The sequence below is a fragment of the Pholcus phalangioides genome, unplaced genomic scaffold (genome assembly GCF_987345545.1).
Source record: "Pholcus phalangioides strain wild (caught in Gottingen) unplaced genomic scaffold, Ppha-v1.0 ptg000001l_1, whole genome shotgun sequence".
NCBI classification, from domain to species: Eukaryota; Metazoa; Arthropoda; class Arachnida; order Araneae; family Pholcidae; genus Pholcus; species Pholcus phalangioides.
Genome location: NW_028301594.1, coordinates 27,733,118 through 27,753,502, shown reverse-complemented (window position 1 = coordinate 27,753,502; position 20,385 = coordinate 27,733,118). Strand labels below are relative to the sequence as shown.

The 20,385-nt window shown below is 32.3% G+C and overlaps 1 protein-coding gene across 3 annotated transcripts in view; it reads left to right on the top strand.

Annotated features, from left to right (window-relative positions):
* The window catches only part of LOC149090247 (uncharacterized), a 31,912-nt gene that overhangs the window by 10,926 nt on the left and 601 nt on the right, over positions 1–20,385 (top strand). Inside the window, exons 7-18 of one of the 3 annotated variants that reach the window (XM_089233255.1) lie at positions 925–1,025; positions 1,731–1,778; positions 2,159–2,317; positions 4,083–4,190; positions 5,778–5,917; positions 7,315–7,433; positions 9,331–9,453; positions 11,318–11,461; positions 11,956–12,174; positions 14,799–14,936; positions 17,862–17,961; positions 20,076–20,197. In XM_089233255.1, coding sequence (XP_089089381.1) covers positions 925–1,025; positions 1,731–1,778; positions 2,159–2,317; positions 4,083–4,190; positions 5,778–5,917; positions 7,315–7,433; positions 9,331–9,453; positions 11,318–11,461; positions 11,956–12,174; positions 14,799–14,936; positions 17,862–17,961; positions 20,076–20,197 — 1,521 coding nt within the window. Of the gene's footprint in view, positions 1–924; positions 1,026–1,730; positions 1,779–2,158; positions 2,318–4,082; positions 4,191–5,777; positions 5,918–7,314; positions 7,434–9,330; positions 9,454–11,317; positions 11,462–11,955; positions 12,175–14,798; positions 14,937–17,861; positions 17,962–20,075; positions 20,198–20,385 lie in introns of those variants that run through there. The other 2 variants (XM_089233264.1, XM_089233275.1) reach the window with 2 other exon arrangements.

The following is a 20,385-nucleotide window of genomic DNA, read 5'->3' as shown; positions in this document are numbered from 1 at the left end:
ACAATATTTTTATTTCTTTATTTAAAACATAGTTTCTGCTGAGAACACCCTATGGACATTCTTTGGTGGAGAAACATTCTTTAGTTAAGATTTGAAATAAATGTGGAATGTTTGGATTTACAGTGAAACCTCCCATAAAAATTGCTTCAGAACAACGGTAACCTCTGAATAATGACCACATTTTCTTGGAACAGAACTCATCCCACTAGATTAACACTAAGAATTTTCAAATAATAGCCACATTTGGACATGAAAATAGATGAAAAATGGTGTATAAGATGGTATATAAGAATAGTCCTCAATATTTGCTCTGAGAGTTTTTCCTTTGAATCCCACAAGCATAAATATAAGCATAGAGTATGAATTCTTTCTTATGTCAGTGGTTTCCAAAATGTGGTCTGCAGCCCCAAGTGTTTCACAAATATAATGGTTGATGGGTGACTAAGATCTTCATGCAAAATTCATTTAAATTCTTCAATGCAAAATAAATGTCATCAGCTGCAAAACAGCTTATTTTGTAAGCACTAAATATAATGTGGATTGCTATATAATTTTACATGAAATGTAAGTAGGTTTTTATGTTTTCCCTTAGAAGTTCTGAACCTCTTGACAATGGAAACCTCTTAAACTAGGCACAAACAGCTCATTCATGACTGTTGTTGGCAGGTTTCACTGTATTTTAAAACAGGGAATGATCAACACAAAATCATAGTAAAACTTAGAAGGATAAAGTTTCTCAATTTAGATTTTTGATTAACCACCAAATTATAAACTTGAAAAAGAGAAGAAATCAAGAAAAATACTAAATTTTATAGTTCATATACATATATATATATATATATATGTTTATTATTTGACCATATTTGCTATTATTTGTGACATATAAATCTACTATATACCCAAAGACGTACAATTGTTTTACAGATTACATCCATGCAACTTGAACGTGAGCAGTTAGTGAAATCTGTTGAATTCTCAAAGAAAACTCATGAAGAGCAACTTTATGTTGTTGAAACTAGTTTAAAGTGAGTGCTCAAAAAATTCATCTTTTTGTTTCATTTGCGTCCACTTCTATTAACTAGTTTTACTTTTTCTTAATAGTCTTTTTGAATTATAATTTGTCATTCCAGTTTCTTTGTGACATTTCTTTACATTCTTAATTTTTTTTATTTTTTACTTCCACTTTTTATTTGATTTAATAAAATTCTTCCATAATTCACATTCATAACGAACAATTTAAATAATATCATATGCATAAAATAATGTAACTTCATTATAAACTCATTTGATGGTGAAAGCTTAATGTTTTTTGGTTGGTGAAGACAATTCTGGTTATCACAGGAGGAAACCAGCAAAAAAGGCAAATAAAGGAAAACACGAAAAAAAAATAATTTCTAACGTGCTTCCCACACAAAAAATTTACTCTCTCTCAATTTTGGTTATGCAAATATACATGTGTGTACATCCATTCACTTGAAAAATTTTAAACGATTGATATCATTAGCTATCTTAGCAAAATTTTCTCTTTCAAATTGCCTATTAACTTATTTATGCTATTATCATTTTGTGGCACTGTAACTATTTTTTAATTTTGTAACATTCTGCAAAAGTAGAAATGATATGCATATTTCGTGTTTCCATAACACTGATGAAAGTTAGATACATTTCATGTAATGGTATAGTACTACATACAATTATTCAGTTTCTAACAGATATTCATTGTATTACAGGTCTCAACAAAAGACTGTAGAAGATGCTTTGGAAACAAAGATGACTAGGTATTATATCATGAATTTGTGGGGGCTAGTTAATGTAGTCATTCAGATTTCATCAGAAATGTAAAAGGTTTTGTTTTGGTCAGAATTACACACTACTTTTCTTCTATGTCTGAAGCAAACAACATTATTGAACAAAATTTAAACCATAATTACATTTGTTTTTATAAGGATCATGAAGTATTAGTTTGGAATCCATTTACAATTATTTCCAAACGATTGAGAAGTTATTCAGCTTCACTCTACATTTTATTAACATTTGGCTCTAACCCATCCACTATTTGTGAAAAGCTGAAGAAAAAAAAAAAAAGAAAGAGTTGAGAGGTTTCCTTCTCTGTATTCATGTTTAGTTTGACTAAGCATGTATATTTCAAAATCTGCAGCATGAGGAAAGAGCACGAGGCCCAAGTGAAGAAGCTTGAAAGACAGATAGACTCTTTATTGAAAGAAAGAAAAGATGTAGCCGAGAACTACAGGCAGAAGGTTGAAATCTTAGATAAAGAATATCATAATGAGGTTGGAAAGCTGAGACAACTGCATGAGTGAGTAACAAAAACATATCATATATATTTCTATCAGTACAACCAAAAAATTCCAAGTATAAACCTTGCAAAAAAATGTGTCATGCATGAATTAATTTTTCTCTCTCTGATTGCATAGCTCCATATATTTATCGCTTGCATTTTCAAAATTAGGTCTGTTCCATTAGAATGCATGATAATTCCAGGTTTGGATTGCTTGACAAATTTTCAAATATAGATTGAGATAGGATTCATAAGAAAAGGTTCATCATGTATCGAATAGATAATGCATTGTAATTAAATAGTACTTCAGTCAATGAAAGTAGACACTACATTTCATTATCGTGGTTATTAGTACTGATGGTTTTCTAAGATATTACACATTATTTAATGCAGCATTTTTTTAAAGTACATATTACTTCTCATGCGTTTTCAACTCTGGGTTCAGTACTTGCAAGCATGGCACTTTGTCTAAGAATTCAGCGGAAGGGTTAAAAGTGATTGATTGAGTGGTGGTGACTTTATGACAGCAATTCATAATTTTTTTTACCAAATATATTTTTCAAATTTTCTAAGAATGCAGCTTCATACTTTATGGCTAAATAAATAGCAAAGACAAATTAGAGCTTTAAAATGTACAAAAATTGACAGAAAAATTTCCATAAGAAATAAACATCCATCATTCACAGTATTCATTAGTGAAAGTGTTTGATGCTTTTACTGAAAATTGCTGATGGGTGTGATAATAATGAATGAAGCTTCCGAGGAGATATTGCTCATTCACTTGATATAACCCTTTTCTTTAAACACCATATTTTCTGTGATCTTAGTTATCTATTAAGAAATATCACTGTATTTAGAATGTAAAAACAAAGATTAAATCAGGGATGGACAAATTGCAAAAAAATTTAGGTGGTAAAAACTTTTACCCGAAGAAAAAGGTCCGAAACAATGTTCTTTTTTTTTTTTACTTTTTCAGGGTAACCCTCTTTCATGTTGGCAATAGCAGATATGCTGCTATAAGTTCCAGACATTTTGTGCTACTCTCAGCCTGCAATTTTGTAACTACAGAAAGAAAATTTTAGGTGCCAATACCAATTTTCTAGTTGCCATGGCGTCTGAGATTCGACCAGCCCTGGATTAAACCATACATTAAATCATCACCATATCCGTGGGTCAACACTGCTTGTGCTATCCAATCTTGCACTCATCTAGTAACTAGTCTAGGTTTCGTTTTTATTCGTTAGTTATCTTTCTACACTACTTTGATTGCCCATTTGGCTTTTCTTTGGGATGATCTGGAAAGTCAAGTATCTGTAGGCATCTGCTGATTAGATCCTTCACCATATGACTCAGAAAACTTGCCTTGTGACTTATTATCACATCCCCATCACTCCTAAGTTCTGAAAATTATAGAAGTATATGTCAGAGCACAATTAGTACAGACCTATTTCAAAAAGTATCCTTGGAGCACTTGAATACCTATGTGAATTTGATGATAAAAGAAACAGTGGAAATGATCAAATGTGTTGTTTTTTTCACTTTTATGCCCAAACATACGCAATGTTTTCAGTGGTTTTGATTATAGTTAACTTGTCTAGTTCTAAAATTAGATATCATGACAAAAAGCAAATTAATGTTAAAAAGATTAATTAACTAAATATATTGAATTTTTTTAATTTTATCTTGAATAAAACAGCCTATAGTAAAACATGGATTCGTCTTTTTTATTGCATCGTACATTATGTCCTTTAACAAAATTTTGATTTTGTTGAAATGTTTCCAGTGAAGCTACCACTGCATTAAAGCAAGACCATGCTAGTGCTCTGGAGCGGCTGAAAAAATTGAAAGATCAAGAAGTAGAAGCCGTTTCAAGTGCTCATCAGCATTCAAAGCAAGTATTCGTTTTTCAAGTGATCAAACTATAACATTTACATTATTCCAGACAATGTAAATTGAAATTCATAGTTTAAATATTTTTGTTATGAGAATATTTCTTAAAAACTTTTTTATGATGTGTGTTTTCAATGGTTTTTTCTTTTCTTTTGCAATCAGCAAAAGTATAAAGTTGAAATAATTGACAGATATTATGCTTTTATAAAGTCTTTTAACTGTAGTGAATATATTATATCTTATATATTTAAAAAATCAGAGAGTTGGAAACACTTTAGCGAGAATCTACTTCATTGTATTAGGAATGAAATGTGTTTTATTTTACCCTTTCATTGGCACAGTAGAAATCCCTACCCCCTCCTCCTGTAAAATGTCATATATTTTTTAAAAATGTAGGCTCGTTTCAGATTTTTAGCAGGCGCAAAGTAAAGGGTATGGGAGAAAGTGTTTCTTTGAAAAATAAACTTTACAAAATATATGGTTTTGTTAATGCTAAAATATGAAGTTTTAAACAAGGTGAGATATTTTATCAATGCCACTCAGAGGGTGAGTTCTGTGCTGAGATGGCAAAATGTAGTGTCACTTTTTCAAAATTTTATGAGGGCGAATTTGTAAACAATGTCATGAGAAAATGTGATTCTGTGGCTTTTTGACTTATTGCAATTTACCTCTGTTGGTTCTTCATAAACCGAAAGAGATGGACAAAATTTTGTCAGCTTTCAAAATTTTGATGAACGAGACTCCATAACAACTCAATTTCTTGGGAAAAGTGACCTGTGACATTTTGCCATCTCATCACAGAGTTGATATTTTACTTAAAGAAAGCACTTGATTCGGTAGATCAGTGGTTCCCAAAGTGTGGGTCGCATGAATGAACTGGGAGGGTCATGAGATATCCTCCAAAATAGAAACGTCCAAATAAGAAATTTATTTTATTTTTTTCAACATAAATAAAAATATCTCAAAACAAAAAAAATTCCTTTACTCAATTGAGATAATTACCACGTATCATATAATTTTATCAAATTCTAGTTCAATATATCATATTAATGCTTGTATAGAGTGTCTTAGAATAACCATTCAGTTTCAAAATTACGTATTTTTGAAAATTAAAAACACAGAATGATAAGTAATATGTTAATATAAACGGTCAAATGTCTATATATAATGAAAAATATTATTAATGCTCGATTTCAATCGAATTTGAACCAAAAGAAAAAGGCATTCTGAAAAACACTTTCAAAACACATTCACTAATAAAAACCAGAGCACATGGTCACTGTATGTATAAAGTGGGGAGCGGGGTCGAGGTTCAAAAAGTTTGGGAACCACTGCGGTAGATTACCATAGAATATGGTTTACCTTTGAGTGTTTTCTATTTGGTCAGTGCCCGAATTACCCGCTAAATTTCCACCAATATAATTATTTTCTTTTTTTATAATTTCCTGAAAACAATTACCTTGTATTTTGGTACTGGTTGCCTTTTAATACTCATTTATCATGCAAATTAATTGCTATTTATAGAATTTTTACATTTTGTGTGCGATAGTTATGAATTTGATCTGATTGCAGTTTTTTTAATCCTTAGATCTTTGCAAGCACTCAGTGATGAATTGAAAGCAAGAGCAAGTGAATTGTCTGAGTTACAAGCTAAAATTGAATCTAAACACCAGTCAGCTTTGCAAGAAAAGATTGATTTATTACAAGCTAAAGAAAAAGACCTCAAAAGTAATTATAAAATAGTTTTATATAAATACATAAACATTACACTATCACTACGATTATTTTTAGCACATTGCAAGGTATTAATTACAAATTGGAAATCTTTTATGTATTATAATTTAATTGCTTCCACTACAACAGAATTCATTAATGCATACAAGAGCTGATTAGGAAAGCTGATCCAAAACAGCTGTTTAGACGAGGATTCAAACTCATGTCACATGAACTAAATATTGGTGTACTAATAATAATCTTCCAAGTGCTATAATATAATTTGATATCATAAATAAATCTAGTACTCTTGTATTGCAATGCATGTTTTTTTAAATATCACGGATGTACTCAAATAAAATCAATATCATATGTTTTAATCTGTCATTTATCAATTGTATTAATTTATTATTTCAAATGAAGGTTACTGATAAGGTGCAATGAAACAATTAGATTTTTGATCCACAAGCACTCCCCAACCGCTATGTGAAATCTGACAGAAGTACTGTCAGTCAGTCTCAAAACACTGCTACTTTTATACCTAATTCCATAGATGGTGTGTTTGATATCAACGAGCAGGAAATATATATCAAGACCGAATATCTTTGATAAGGAAAAACAAAAGATTTGAGATTTGTTTTTAGTATTATCTGGTTCAGAAGTCCACTACACAAAACATCTTTTTAATTTTCTGCACAATATAGTCTCAACTTTATTGTACTAAGATGACATCTTTGACTTCTTCCAGATACACCCATCCTCTGAGAATGCTTTGATATCTCCAAAAGCCCATTTACGCGAGTTAAAGGATTTAGTAGTTAACTAAATTTGAAGTAATCAAGTACTTTAAAATCTATACCAACATAAAAACCTGTTTTATCATCCAGCCCGCAAGCGGCAGCCTTCCAAGGAGCTGAGGGAGCCAAAGCAGATTTGTTGTTTGGTACTTTCTGAAATAATGGAGTTTTAGTCAGTCAGGCTTGTTCTCATGGGCTAAGTTGTTCAGTGATTACTCGATTTAATAGTTGAACAGATAAGTAGCATAAAATCTAGTTTATTTTTCCGATTAAGTAGGCACTATGCGCATGCGCCAGTGGGCATGGCTTCATATTATCCGGTGGCCATTCATTATTTGGTTATGTACGTTGGGACAGATTTTAGAGTACTTGATGACTTAAAATTTAGTTAACTACTAAATCACTTAACCTGTGTGAACAGGCCATAAGACATGCGAAGCAGAGGTTTGTCTAATACTTCATTATTAATGCATTGAGATGAGTCTGTGAAATGGATTTACGAAAAAGGAAAAATTGAGTAGCTTGCATTATGTTACGATATGAAATTTCTATTTCTTTGCATCAAATAGTACTTGGAGGTAAAGAAATTAAAGTTTTAATGCCTGTATTCTGTAGCTCTTGAAACTCGATTGAAATGGCAAATGGAAGAAGGAGACCAGGAAAGAGCCAGACTTCAACAATTGGTTCTTAGATTAGAAAACAGGCTTCAGCAGCAAACTAGGGATAGTGAGGAAGTAAGTACATTTTTAAGGGAAAAATAAACTGATTTTGGACTAGATTAACATGCATATTTAACAAATTAAAACAATTTTTTTAAAGAAAAACAAAAACACACATTCAAAAGATGAATGCATATTTTGAGCAATTATTTTTTAACAAAACAAAAGTTAATTGCTCATGAGTTACAGATCATAGAATGTGTGAGATGGTTTCAACATTTCTTTTCTCATAATAATATATTAATACATAATATTTATATAAAAATGTAAATATTTTTTCTGTTATTGTAGACTATAAATAATGTGGGCATGATTTATTTTCTTTGATATACATAATAGAATGAATTTTATGTAACAAATACTAAATTCTAGGAACAATTGCATTCTTATTGATAAATGCATATGAAAAAAAATTAGCAATTCATAGCATTAGCTTAAATCATAACAATTTAAGTATATGGTCTTCAGCTTCATGTGAAAAATGAATCACTATTTCATTTGCTTTCATATGCATCACATGTTTGTTATTGATGTGATTGATTTTTTTGAGTATCATATCAATAGTGGATAACACAAACAAGTAGGAGAGACTAATAATTATGACTAAGATTTTGGAAAAACAGTTGACTTCCATCAAGATATTTTTAAAATATACCGAAATTCTTCAAAGATGAATTTTCTTCATTTCTATAGTGAAATTGATACTGTAAATTTGGAGGAGCAGTGGTTTTAGAAATTTTGAAAATTTTTTTTACAATAAGGCAAAAAAAAATAATGTAAATTTTAACCGGAATGTTAGAGGTGACTGCCTGCCTTCAGGGCATTTTTTTTTTTTTTTAAAGTAATTTTGGATAAAAGGAATGTGATTTTGGTTTAGATGTAATATATAAAATTAAGAAAACAAATGTCATTTCATGAATATTTTGGCCAAGAAAAGAAAAAATGTACTGCCAATTTTACATGTGAAATCAGCATATCTTTAGTAATTCTGCTAGACACTCATCACTAAAACCTACTGCTTGTGTAAAAATGTTCTTCCACGCAGACTATTGCTTTGATATTTTTCTGTGCAATGAATTAAAAGTTTTAGAACACTGTGGGAAAACTTTTTGACTTATGATTGTTTAAATGAAAAAAATACACATTTTTCATTAAAAATACTCGGTATTCTGAATTAAAAAAAAATCATGTAGATCTAAAAGTTTCAAACTTATTGCTTGTCTTTTAGTTCATTGCACAGCCTGAACTGTCTAATATCCAGTGGGAAAGTTTGTAAGAAATATTTTTAAAAATGCTTCAGCTATGAAAGCATTTCGCAAAGTAAAAAAAGCCAAAAACATATCTTCAGAAAATTCATTCAAATATTTCATTACCAGATTTGATGATTATATTGATTTTACTTAATCGGCAATAACTTCTCTTTTAGTTATTGTAGAGACAAAAATGAAACATTTTTGGATTCTAGAATAACTGCACTTTCAAATGAGCACATAAAATCAATTTTGAAATTCATCATTTGAATGCAGGCAGTCACCTAAATGATATAGTTCCTATAATGATTATTCCTTTTAATGATATTAATTTCTATCTTAAATCATCCTATGTGGATCCCACAACAATTTTTTAGTCTTAAAACTTTTTTGTAAAATAATATTAAGTATCAATTGCAAGAATTAAGGAAATAACATTAATAATAAAAACAGTAATTTTTATGATCTCAAAGTTATAGGCATCACATCACTCAGCAGCAATGAATTATAATTTTTTATGCATTGGTTTCAAAGTAATATTGTAAACTCTACAAAGGTGGGGGACTTTAACTGTTTTTTCACAGCTTGATCTGAGTTCTCAAAATACAAATTTTATTGCTGTTTATTCCAGAGAGCCTGTTTTTTTTTTTTTTTAAAACTAGGATCATTGGGAAATGCAGCAGCAGAAAACAAAACTGGAATCAAAGCAGAAGTTTCTGGATGAAGAACGAAAAACGATGGTCGAAAACATTGAAAGAGAGAAAGATAAAATTCATAAAGCACAGGTTTTTGCCAATCAGTTTTTATTTAAATTAGTTATTATTTTTGACCTTTTCCATAGAATAAACACCTTCATACAATTACGATCAAATCAAACACAACTTCATTCCCAAAATTATTTATACCAACTCTTTATGTATTATTACAGTGAAAAACTCCCCCTCCCCTTTTCAATGGACACTCCTCTTTTATGAGAAATTTTTTTTCATCCCGCCAGTGATCACAAAAGAGAGGAATAATAATAATTTTGAACAATAATGACCTAACCCTTCCACAGTACTGTCAGTACAGTTGCCCCCCCTTTGTATTCACAGGTTTTTTTTCCTTTATTGGGAAATTTTTCTTGACATCACTCAGCAATTGCCATTCACCTGTTTTGTTTACAAAATTTGAGTTGTGCATGTTTAGGATGGCTCATTTTTCTAGTGCTACTGATAATGCTTTGAGAAGACAAAAAAAACTGAAAACTGCACAAGACAAATTGGATATATTGACTATGCTTGGCAAAAGTAAGTCAATACTTGTGATGTGGTCAGCCATTACGGAATCAAAGAATCTATGGTGATATATATCAAGAAAAAGGAATCTGAAATTCATTCAGCCATGTCTGTAGCTGCACCCGTGGCAGTGAAAACTTTTATGCACCTCAGCAGGTGTTTAACGCTGACGAAACTACACTATTTTGGAAGAAAATGCCGCAAAGAAGTTAAGCAAGAGAAAAAAAGCAAGCTCCTGGTTTTTAGGCAAGTAGAGATAGACTTACTATGTTGTTTTGCACAAATGCGTATGGGTACATGATGAAGCCCACCATCATTTTCAAATCTGTGAATTTGTGAGCATTGAAGGGAAGGATAAGCTCATACTCCCTCATACTCCCAGTATTTTGGACGAACAATAAAAAGGCTTGCTTGGACTACGAAAACACTTTTCCTGGATTGCTTTGAATGATGTTTCGTTCCAGAAGTCAGGAGGTACCTTGAGAGTGAATACATGCTATTCAAAGTTCTTTTGATACTGGATTGACCGAGGAGGAATTAATGCAGCTGACTGGTCCTTAAACTGAAGCGGTACCATATGAAGATGATCAAGATAAAGAACTAGAAGACAAATTCACACCACAAGTAACGTAGTGGAAGGGCTTTGCAAGTTCAAATCAGCAATAGAGTATTTTCATTCCTCTATTGTATGTTCTTCACATGTAGAAAAATTAGTAGAGGAAGCCTTGTCAACATACTCCACCGTACTTGATATGAAGAAGAAACACCAAGCAGAAATTACAATGTTCTTTCAGAAAACAACACCAACAATCGCTGCACCCTCGTTTACATTCCGTTCTACCTCTGTGTCACCCTGCTCTTTCTCATGATGTTCAATAAATGAGATATACAAAAAACCAATTTTTTCGGTTATTCATGGATTTTCGTATTTGTGGTCACCCCCAGAACGTAACCCTTGTGCATATTGGAGGGGGGGGGGGCAAACTGTACTTTAAAGTACTACCCTTTTTATTAAGCATATTTGAATTAGTATTTTTTATTTTTATTGTAAGCGAATAGAGCTGACAGAACTTTCATGTACCAGGTTAACTGGATCGTTGTGTACATAATAATTTTTCAAGATTTTTTGTTTTTAGGCCTTAATTAGAACTAAAATGACCTCTACCAAAACTTTTTCATGATAATTATTTCATTTTTTCATAATATGGTACTGAAAGGGTTAAGAAAAGACCCTTTGTCCATTTCTATTGATTGAGAATATCATTGGATAAATGAGTTGCAGAGAAGTGATTATCATTGAAAAACTTAATTTGCCAATCACCACATTTGAATTGCATTCACCTTCATAACTTATTTCATGTGTGTATTTTAGGAGGCTATGTTGTGCGAGCAGAAAGCCATTCTTCTTCAAATCACTCAAGAGAGGCAAATGATATCCTCTGAAAAAATGGAACTAGAATCATTGGCCAGAAGATCTAAAAGTGAAGAGGCTCGACTGTATGCCAAAAAATTGCAGGTTTGTTGCAGAATTTTTCCAGATTTTAAAACAGCTGTGCAGTTTTTTTTCAAACTTATATCTTGGAAGAAAAGTCCCAGCTTTTGTTATCAAATTTCCTAGTCTCAGGGCGGCTAAAATTTAAAGGTATATATCCACATACAAGAAAAGAATCAAGTTTTAGACATTATGCACAGATATTTATTTCTATTGTTATCAATGCATGTCAGTCATGTGCAAGAAAATGAACATAGTGCAACCAATAACCTAAAATCAACTGATAATCAATGATTCAACTTAATTGCCATAAAAAATATTTTCTTCTGTTCTAAATATGTTCTGTTCTACTATAATTTGTAGAAACTATAAATTATTATTTTTTAAACTAAAACATGGCAAATTTTAAGTAATAAAATAAACATTCATGTATTGAAGGGTTAAAACACGTAGTTGCAATTGATAATTTTGATCCTTGAAAATAATTCCCATACATTTGTGTGTTTCAAACTTGCAAGGAAGAAAGCTCATTTGAGAGCCACAGGCGAATGATCCAGCAAGAAGAAGAAAAATTACAGCTTGAGAAGGAACTATGCAAACAAGAATTAGAGCAGCTGCGTGTGGAAAAAGAAGCACTGCAGAGGGAGAAGAAACAGTTGAGAGAGGAGCGAGAGAATATCAAAGATATGAAGCTGGAACTCAAAAGAAAGAGTTTGGAAATCGATGACTTGACTCAGGTAAGTTGTTACTCTTGGCAAGTTATTGTATCTTTTATTTAAATGTTTATAAAATCTATTTCTGTGTACATGTTATGGTCAGTGTCCCAAGTCTGGGCACTTAAACATTGGCAAAGCTATTGGCTACTTTGAACACCATCCAAACTTTAGGTTTTGTCTGTAACGTTCATATTCATACTTTGATATCTCAGATTGTTTCCTGAAATTGACACTACTTTGAAATATTAAAAACTATACAAAAAAAAAAAAAAAAAAGTAAATAAATAGATAAAAAAAATATATTTTGAATAAGAAATTGATACTAGTTGAATTTCCCAAAGCAATTAGATTTTTGCTGTATATGAAGGTAAATTATCGGTATTGTTGCTATTTTGTCAATGTGAAATATTGAATTGTGATTTTGATACATTGAATTAACTAGGATTTTAATGATCACAAATGCATAGCTTTGCATATGTGCAAAGGGCCCTTCAAATGTTCATTACTGCAGCCAGTTTGCAGATGAAAATTCAGAATCGCCTTTGCACATAAGGTGAAGTTATATTCTTGCCATTTTATATTTTGAATTTGCTGATAAATGTCCCAATTAACGATAACAACTATTTGTTAGTTACAGAGCATGTGTGGTTGTGGTTTCATTAATTTGTTAAAATGAGGAGCATATTTTCAAAAGGGAACATTTCCACTTTTTTTTTTAAAATATCTTTTTTAATGGTTTCTGAATCTTTGGGATGAGCTCTGTTGAATTATGAAACAGGGTTTATTCAAACAGGAATATGTTTGCAGAAACTGCAATGTAAAGCCAATTGTTTCTACCAAAAAGGAACATATCCACCTTATTCATTCACTTTGATATTTTTCATTCGAAAGGAAACATAACAAAGCAACACAACAAATGTATGCTTCAAGGGAGAAATATTCTGTTTCCATAGCTTATTTGGTAGAGCACCCGTCTGGCAAACGAGAGATCAGGGCTTGTGTTCCTATGGTGGCAGAGAGAAATTTTCTTCCTTGTAATCATCATCTGCAGAAAGTAACCAGTCTTTCGAGGAATCTTGTAATAACAAAGCAGATGTCCTACTGAGGCGCATTAAGGGATTTTTTTTTTAAACTTCACATTTTTCAGAAGTACTTTCAAAGTCACATTTTACAGTAGAACTTCCCGATAATGGACACCCATGGATGCGAAAATTTTGTCCACTAATGAGGAGTGTCTGTGAATCTTTGGAGGATAATATATCTTTTTCAGGATAGTAAAATAGTCTTGTCTACGTAATTAAAAAAAATGTCTGTTAGTGGAGGCGTCTGATATGGGAGGCTCCACTGTAAAATGATCGTGTTTTCTATGTAATCACGAGAGAAATAAGGTTACTTTACTTGGCTATGTGAAACATTTATCAATTGGGGATGGGGGGAGGCAAAGAAATTTCCAATTTTTCAGACTAGACCAGCTCCAATTTTAATCAAAGGGTAATATTTTCATTAAAAACGGGACATTTCCAAAAGTGAAATGTAGATGACCCCCTTGAATGTTGATCAAGAAACATAATAGGCATTCAAATATTCTTACACCACTCCTGTATGCCACGTTTTGGGCTATTTTCAACTTTTGTAAAAGCGGCCCAGTCCAAAGAAAAAAGTTTTTTCACTTCTACTGTAAGTTGAGTAATTCTTGAAATGTTCAGTTTTGAAAATGCCATTTTCCATACCATGCAATCCATTTTTTTTTCTCACTAGGCCTATAGTTTGAATCACAAAGAAGGTAGTTATATATTTGGAAGTAATATTACTTCAATGCATTTATTGAATGTCCGATTTTTGAGGCCCCGTATAAGTAGTAAAAAAGTCAAAAGATTTTTTTAAAATGATTTTTTTCAGCTCTCTCTCTATATGTGTCAGTAACTATGGAAAAAAAAAATCATGCATTTAAGGGTTAAGTTTTATGGGGGTAGATTTTGTTAATGTTGCTTGCACTTATACAAATGAGTGTGTGATTTTTCAAAGTATGGATAAGTTATATGGCTACAGAGCATTTTTCCTAGTATGAAACCATTTTAACTTCGTTCTTCACAGCTTGTTGATCTGTTATACAGCTGTTATTAAATGATTGCTCAAAATGACAAAATGTCTATTTCACTCTGAATCTTATTTATACTGTTCATATTCCATATACAGTGAAACTTGTGTATAATGATATATATACTTGCCTATAATATTTTCTTTAGTCCCAGCGGAATTCCTATTTAATATGAAATTGTGCAAATGCTTGAACTGTCTACAGTGATAACCTGTCTGCAGCAATATGCTTTCTAGGCCCTTACAGCATAGGAGTTCCCAGGATTTTCTCCGGGGGTTTAAATTTTTTTTCCTCTGAAAGGAGAGGGGTTTACGTTTCTTTCTGCAAAATAACACTATAATCTCATCTCAACAAGGTGTTGTAAGCCCGCCCCCGTATACGGCAATGCCCTAAAGTATTGTGATAGATAGGCTTTACAGTATTAGTCATTTCAGCAGTGAACGACTCCCAATACTTAGATTATTGTTAAATAATATCTTATGCAGAAGTTACTTTTTACTCTTGAACAACCTAAAATTTTGATTTCAAAATTTACATGATATTTCAGCGTGCACTCAGTGACAAAGAACAAGGCAAAGCAGCTCTGTCAGCTGCCCAAAAAATTGAAGAAGACCATCACTCGAGATTGAACGAACTTGCAAAGCAAATGGAAATGGTTATGGAGAAAGAAAGAAGATTATTACAGGTAATAAATTCTGATTTTATCAAATATTAGTTTTGAAATTTGACTCAGATTTATAAAAGATGCCATATTTCTTCACTTTTTCTACCATTTTGTTCCCCCAATATACTGTCGAGTTTGAATATTTTTTATATAAAATATGTATACACGGGGAGAGCGCCTTTATTCTGAAAAAACTCGCGAACCATTGATCTTAGAAGCATAGTTTTAATTGGAAAAAGAAGTGTCCAAATAACATGTAAACCTCAGATTCGTCATTCATACTGCAAGGGGTTGTATAGTTATTAAAATCAAAAATAAACTTTTTAATATGATCACCAGTCCTAAAAACCCAATTAGAAAATTGTTGCCGTCTCTAAAAAAATGTATGTTTCTCAGTGGATGGTATATTGACTGGAATATTTGAAGTAAAAAAATCGCTAAAAAGGTGGGAAAGAACAGCATGATGAGCTTTTCCCTTAGTTTATGCCAGAGGTTCTCAAACTCTTTTGTCACTCATCGCTCCCCAGAATACTTAAGTAGATATTTCTCTCATAAAAGAACCACTCCACAGAAACATATGAAGAGACATCAATATTTCCAGCATTTGCCTCAGACAAAGTTGGTGACGCCCCCAGGAGCTGCAATGCACACTTTGAGAGACACTGGTTTATGCTGTTGTTTTCCTCAAGGATTTATGATTCATGAGTATTTCCATAGGATTTATGTTATATAGGACAGAGAGATATTTATATATGTATCCTATATATAATATATAGGACCTATTTTTCCATAATATTAGGGTAAAGGGACTTACCTATATGCACCCTGCCTAAGCCAAACTTGCTTATAATGAACAGAATTTTTATATAAAATCAACCGGAGGTATCTGTTAGCAACATTTTTAAATCCTTCTACAGTATGTAGAAGTTTGTTTTCTGTGGTTCACAACTTCAGGACGAGAATGCAAGCTGATTTCCGTTAAAAAGTCTAGCCTCAGACAGCAACAGGCCTACAACATAACTTATTCAATCATTACTAGGGTCACCGATTTGGGAATTCTCATTGACGAGCGACTTAGGTTTTCTGAACATTGTTCAGCGGTGGTCAAAAAAGCGAATAGAATGCTTGGTCTCATTTTCAAAAAGGTCTCTTCGTGTTCTCCTAAAGTCATTCTTCCGCTTTTTCGAGGATTAGTTCGTCCTGGACTGGAGTATGCTGTAAGGTTTTGGAGACCATACCTACAGAGGGACATAGAATTGGTCGAAGGGGTGCAGAGAAGAGCTACGCATGTCCTTGTTGGCATACAGGGCTTGAGTGATGAAGAGAGACTTCATTTTTTGAATATGTTTACATTGGATGAACGTAGGTGTCGAGGAGATATGATTGAAGTGTTCAAAATTTTCAATGGGATGGATAGGATGGACCATGAACTTTTAGTATACCGCCAATCGACTGCTTTTACAAGGGGACACCAGTATCGATTGGTGAGGAACAATGCAAGGTTATGGTGTCGCAGGGAATTTTTCTCTAATAGGGTTGTTAATAAATGGAATAGCTTACCCCCGGAGGTAGTAAATTGTAACACAATTGACACGTTTAAAAAGAAATACGATAAACATGTTGGGGTAAATCGAGAAGCTATCCATTCTTAGAATAAGACAACCATAGGTATTCTTTATGGGCATTGTATAATATTTTATCATGTGTATATATTGTTTATAATTTGTGTTAATTGCATTTTTAATTGGGTTGCTGTTTTTTTTTTTAAATATATGACATCCATATTTTTATGGGTATCTTTTTATCAGCCACCTCGTTGGGCATTTTGCTTGTTGTGGCGATGTATTTGTATTACACTTCACTCGTAGTTAGAAAAATTGATAGTAGATGGCAGCACTACACATAACAAGCATTAAAATAGGAACAAACTTCGCAACATGTACATTCCAGCATATACCAATTCATTAGAAATTTTGTAGAGGAATTTATACGAGGTGCACGTACAGTTGAGTAGTAGTACAGTTAATACCGTAACTAGCCAAATGGGCCCTGTGCAGGTGTTATGGCACTGAGTACAGTAGAGCCTTCAAAATCCAAGCCCCTAAAATTTGAGTTTTTGGATAATATGAGGCACTGAATGTTTCAAAGTTCATTCTTGGTCTTTCTCTCTTATTGAATTCACTCCAGAAACCCAACTGCTTTATTTTTTTTTTCTCAGGAATACATCATAGTGTGTATGTATTGCACAATAATTTTCAGTATGAAAGGGACTAGGCAGCCCCCGCCCTTGTAATAGTAACTGGTGTGATAAAATATTAGACTCTCTTGAGTGGACGTAGAGCATTTTATATTTTCAGGGGGGGGGGGGGATCGTGCTCCTCGTGCAAAAGAGGAGTAAGTTTGAAAGTTTGACTGTTTTCTTCGAAATGGTGGACAATGGCATGGCATTGCCCTCTAATTGCTTAAGTAAAATCATTGGAAAGGCAGTTGCAAGCTATCAATGTTGTTCATCCTCAATCACTCTTATCTTTGCACCCTTTTCACATTCATCTTTTGAAACGCATCATTAGCCATCTATATCTTATTGAAGAATAAAAATACAATACACATGTCAGTACAGCTTTTTGCTCGTCTTTTTTTTAATGTACAACATTTAAAGTCTTTTTATGTCTTCTTTACATCTTTTTTTTAATGTACAACATTTAAAGTCTTTTTATGTCTTCTTTACATCTTTTTTTTAATGTAAACATATTAAAGCATCTTTTATTGTTTTACGGATAATTCAAGTTTTCCGATAATCTGAAGTGGCTTAAGTCCCATTCACCTCGGATTATAATGACTCTACACTGTATGTAGAATAGCTACACATATAATTTGTCACAAGAAATGAGAAAGTGATAACATTTCATGTAATAATAAACATGAAATCTTTCATCATCTCTCAAGGAACGAGAGAGCTTCATGGAAGAAAAGAGAGAATTTCACAAAACAAGAAATTCGATTTTGTGCAGCAATTGCAAGTTAGCAGTGGGACTTCCAATGACAGGTAAGTGAAAAATTGTAATAAAGTTTTTATCAAGGTTTTCTCCTCCTATACTTCTTCCTCAATCTCAACTGCTTGAACTGCAATTTATTTTCAGGCAGCATTGCTCAGATATACAATTTCATGGTGAGTTAGACTTGTCATTTCAGAAGGGGTTAATTTACATCCCCAAAGCAGAATGTTTAGCACTGTTCTGTGACGAGCCCTCAGCTGACTGGAAATGTTCTGCGGTAAAAATCCCCAATACCATGTAATAATGTTTTTTTGCACTTTTTCTTAAAATTCTTCCAAATTGTTCCGCAGTAGCGCCAATTGTTCTGTGTCTTACATCGCAAATTTTACCACATTCTGCTTTGGGGATTTACATACTAATTTATCTCACTAATATAATCACTTAATAGCTAATAATGAAAATTGTTTTCCTCACTTATTAGAAAATTTAACATGTATAAAAGGTATAATTTCAGAATTCCCTGCTTGTGATGTAGTGTGCCCGAGTGGCGTGGTGGTAAGATGCTTGTCTACCATCATGAAGGCTCGAACCAGGGTAAGAATATTGGTAACAAGATGTTTTCCCAAATAGGCTTGAGGTGGCCACCGATAGATGGTGCCTTCATTTCAAACCCAACATGTTATTGGAAGTAAATTTCAATACAGCCGTAGTTGTTGTGTGATGAATTGGTGCTAATGATGATTAGCTTTTTTTATTATCAAAAGCGATTTTATTTCCATATCAAAAAATTTCACGTTGAAGTTTTCTTGCACAACTATTATATAGTATGGCTTCTATAGCACCATATTAAGTGGAATCCATTGTATTGACAAATTATTGTGTGTGGGAAACAATCAAATGATTCGATGTCTTCAAAATTTATCAATTCAGGATAAATTACCTAAATATAAATAAATATGAGCTGCCTGCTCATATTTATTGCACATGGCTTAGTCATATAATCTAGTTCTTTCACAAATCATGAAATGACTTATCAGCCTATTAAGCTACATAAGGGATAATTCTCCAGTGATTATCACCATATGCACATACCACAACATTCATTTGAATGCTTGCTAAACACCCATAAATGAACAGAAACTGATAATTTCCATAAGAAAGATCTGGAAATGGGAGGAGAAAATTGTAAGGCATATAGATCAGACATTTTTGAAAACTTTGAAATAAATTGTAAATTTCTTTAAATCGTAATGTAAAAAGAAACATGTTTAGATGAAATTATTTGACATTGATACTAAATATTTAACGAGTGTATATAGCTCTATATAAAAATTCACACAGTTAACTAACTGACAGTTCATAGGTCTGGTAACAAAAACAGTTGATCCCATTTATGTTTTCCCACTTCGTACGACTAATTTTCGTGATCTCAATACTAATTAATTCACATTATATTTCCCGTCTAAAGTATTTGTTCACGATGGTTTTTGAAAAACATAAGCAGGATCCACTGTATATCTCAAAAAAGTTCAAAGTGTTATGAAAAAATTACTTAAAAATGCTTGATTTCTTCAAATTAGTCCTGGAAAATTTTTTCATCTTTCTCTTTCACATCACAAACTTCACTTTGAATTTTTCAAATATGATCTCGTGAAATTTTAAAACTACTCTCACATACACATGCAGAACTGTTTGAAAGAAAAAAGTAAATTGTATCCAAAAGGGGATGCCCTTTAATCAGGAGTTTCAAATGCATATTATTATACAAGGGAAAAGAGGAATGATCTCGGGGGGGGGGGGGGGGGGGAGTTTTACTATACGTGTAAATCTGTTAAGTATTGTGAATTTTTTCTCGCTCTTAAACTGAAAGATTGAAACAAGACTCAAGATCTGTGACAGCTCCTTGAATTCTATACATTCCTTTTCCTCAAACCTTGCCAAGATTTTGAATCAAACAAAGCTAATTAGTGAATACAGATAGAAAACTTACTCGCTGATACATTACAAGATTCTTATATGGAAAGCTGTTCAATTTTTAAATTCAATTATATTTCAATAATTAGGATTATTAAAAATATATCTGCTGAAAAAAAAGTATTTTCTACTATTAAATCAACATTAAAAAAACTGCTTGATATAACTTGCATTTAATTTTTTTTCCTAGTGCTTCCTTCAACAGTTGGCCCAATAAGACAACCTGCTCCGATGCTTGCTCTGAATTCCAGTATTCCACCGCACGTCAACACAGATCCTAACTTGATGGTATGGTACATCACTGCACAGAAGGTCAATATTATACTATAATAAGCTTGCATGAGCCATAAACAAAACAAATGTAATACAGTCGAATCCTGTAATAATGGACTCCAAGATACCGGAGAAATCACTGTTATAATGAAATTTCATTATAAATTCCAGGATTTTGCATTGTTCCTATGTAAACTTATCTGGGGATTAGAAAAAGTGTTCATTAA